Source organism: Branchiostoma belcheri, unplaced genomic scaffold (assembly GCF_001625305.1).
Source record: "Branchiostoma belcheri isolate BF01 breed outbred unplaced genomic scaffold, Haploidv18h27 scaffold864, whole genome shotgun sequence".
Classification (NCBI taxonomy): domain Eukaryota; kingdom Metazoa; phylum Chordata; class Leptocardii; order Amphioxiformes; family Branchiostomatidae; genus Branchiostoma; species Branchiostoma belcheri.
In genome coordinates this window covers 1-3,001 of record NW_017804536.1, presented here as the reverse complement: position 1 = coordinate 3,001, position 3,001 = coordinate 1, and the positions used below count along the sequence as shown (strand labels likewise).

At 39.2% G+C, this 3,001-nt stretch overlaps 1 protein-coding gene across 1 annotated transcript in view; it reads left to right on the top strand.

The window, feature by feature from the left end:
* LOC109487213 (caspase-2-like) overlaps positions 1-2,995 on the top strand; it is a gene marked incomplete at its 5' end in the record, with an annotated part of 9,400 nt that extends 6,405 nt beyond the window's left edge. Inside the window, 4 exons of the mRNA XM_019791198.1 lie at positions 165-402; positions 956-1,114; positions 1,662-1,771; positions 2,102-2,995. Of these exons, the coding sequence (XP_019646757.1) occupies positions 165-402; positions 956-1,114; positions 1,662-1,771; positions 2,102-2,230 (636 nt within the window). The remainder of the gene's footprint in view (positions 1-164; positions 403-955; positions 1,115-1,661; positions 1,772-2,101) is intronic.
* Positions 2,996-3,001: the final 6 nt, after the last annotated feature.

The window sequence follows — 3,001 nt, the reverse complement described above, 5'->3', positions numbered from 1 at the left end:
CCCCCAAAAAAAACAGTCGTAGATCCTATAAGTTTGCTATCAAAGCTTCTCTTTACTTAAAAAATATCATAGTTGAACAATGTCATAGGTTAAAGAAAGTGGGTAGAACTGATACACGGAGATACCAGAATGTAGTACCGAATGCAACACTTTTTCACCTGCAGGAAATTGAGACTGGGATTCAGTCTTTCGCGATGGAAGAGGCTCATCAGACTGCCGACTGCTGTGTGGTGGTGATGATGTCACACGGTAAGCCCGAACACATCTACGGTCGTGACGGACAGGACTCATCAACATCACCATCGGTCAACATCCCTACAATCATCAGCATGTTTGACAACGTGAACTGCCCAGCTCTGCGGGGAAAACCCAAGCTATTCTTCTTCCAGGCCTGCCGTGGAGGTACGTGACAGTTCCAATGCAACATTGAAAAAGATGTTTCAAACTTTTACTGAGCTCTAGGAAGTAGATACATGACGATTGTATGACGGAATTTAATCTACTATTTCATCATGGCGACTATATCCTTGAAACTAGGATATACCTGGTCAAAAACTTGTCAATCAATTGAAACTCAATCTCCGCCCACTCATTTGAGAACCCAAAAATACAAACCTAGCGTAAATTAGCAGCACCCCACAGCGTCCTGAAAGTAACTTTAAAATCAATTTAAACCCGAAATGAAGGCTTGTTTATCCGATTTTTAAATAAATATTGTGCATAGATCTAGTAGCGGTACATACTGGGAAGGAATTTTTTTCATAGAACAAAACGCATGCACAATGTTTAGCCTCATGATGACTTCCAAGGTATGGCATGTGTTTTTTTTTTTATATTCCTTACAACTATCTACTTCAAATTAGCAAATAATCATGATACCTGCTTCTGCTGTTGATTACCGATTTTAGATATATACCATAAAAAACTTTCAAATTTCTAATGTTCATTTTTCCAGATACAGCTGACAGGGGAACAGCCGGCCCAGACGTACCTGACGCAGGGTCTTTGCTGCCGAGTAATTTCTTTGAGAATGTCACTGGCCGCCACGAAGCCGACGTTTCTACAGATCAGCCGACGGCTACAGATATGCTGATATGTTATCCCACACAGCTAGGTAATTATACGTTGATATTCTGCCCAAAGATGTATATTGTGATCCAAGGACAAGCTCGTTTCCTAGTGAAACCGAGTGAAGGTTTTGTGTCACTTTGTACACAAAATGCATAATATAGATATACATATACATATAATATAGATATATGTTTCTCATCGTTACCTCCTAGTACGGAGGTATTGCGTTTGGTGTGTTTGCATCTGCGCGCGTCTCTCTCTCTCTCTCTCTCTCTGTGTTTGTGTGTGTTTGCTTCTGTGTCCGTATTGGAATGCACTAGATGCAAGCAAGGTAGATTTTGACTAACCCCGGATTGAAAGGAAAGTCTATCCACATTGTTACTGTAATTCATTGAGAATGCCCACTTATGGTTTGTCACCGTGACAGGTTATGTTCGGGCCTCTTTTAGCCGACTATCCAGGTTTCTGTCCTAGGCCTAGTACATCAGACCATTTCTTTGGTCGTTAGAAACGAATTTCTAAGAAGGACCTTTAGATATCTCCACATGTTTGAAATCTATAACTTTTTGCTTAATTATTTTTTAACACAGGAAACGTGTCGTTCCGCAACGCCTCCAATGGTAGCTGGTTCATACAGGCCATCACCAAGGTCTTCATGAAACGTGCAAAGGATTCAACTATCCTGTCCATGATGACAGAGGTATTTATTATCATATTTCACCTGTAGGTGTAAACGTTTATTTATTATCATATTTCACCTGTAGGTGTAAACGTTTTTAACTAACTCAATCAGTATAAAAGTTTTCTAGCAATGCCAATGAAAAATGTACATTATAAATATTCTTCCTTTAATATTTATCAATGATTCTGTCAAACACCAAGAAAAGAAGGATATAGCATGGAGATGTTTCGAACGGTCGTATATGTAGTACCACGTCTGGCATATGTAAAGAACATTACCAAACGTTACAAATTTAGTTTGTCACTGTATGTAACTTGGATTTGCTAACTTATAATTGATTGTCTTTAGGTGAATCGTCTTGTTTCTGAACAAACCTCGAGCATACCAGGCTCCGCATTCGACCGTGGCAAGCAAGCATCAGAGTTCATCAACCGTCTGCGAAAGGACTTGTACTTCTTCCCCGGTATAACAAAGTAGTTTTTTCAGCCAGACGAAGCAAATTTGTGGTTGCAAAAGTTCTATTGAATTACAGAATGATAAGTGCTGACGGTAACCGTGTAACCGTGTAGGGATATCGTAAATGTCGTTTGTCCAATGTTAAAGAAACAACGGATGCTGATACTTCTTCAATAACCATGCAAGAAAGCAGGCAAAATTTAACCTGTCAAAAGTTGGAAGATAGGATCTGCCGAATCATGTTATACACTGTATGCGTGATATCAAACCCTCTAACTATTTTTGTCGTAAAGTTATTGGACCCATAATTCTTGCAGACCCTCGAGAATTAGGCAATTTGATGGCTAAATGTTCTTGAAGTTGCGATGGTTACCCTGATGATTCTGATCTTTATAACAGGGAAGGACCAGGACAGTAAAAGCAAATCTGTGTACTTAATACGCACCATGCATATTGCAAGCATGTTACTCACAAGTGACTAAGTTTTAAATTTATTGCTGTGCATGAAGGAATATGGTAAGAAATTTGCGGCCAGTGCTCTGTTGCGAGTTGACCAGCCAGCCTCCCACTTAACTAGGTTTCCTTTATGTGTTTTTTGGCTTTCCTCATTCATGATAATTGTTAGTTGTAGATCTTGATTTAATGTCATATGCAGCCAAACCATTATATCTTATCTGTTTGCTCCATATTTCAAATTGTCTTGAAGAGTTACAGATAGTGATAGTTTACACCAGTTCCAATTATCGGGTGTATCTTAGGCCTCTAAATACAAAACAATGTCTTGAAAAAAGC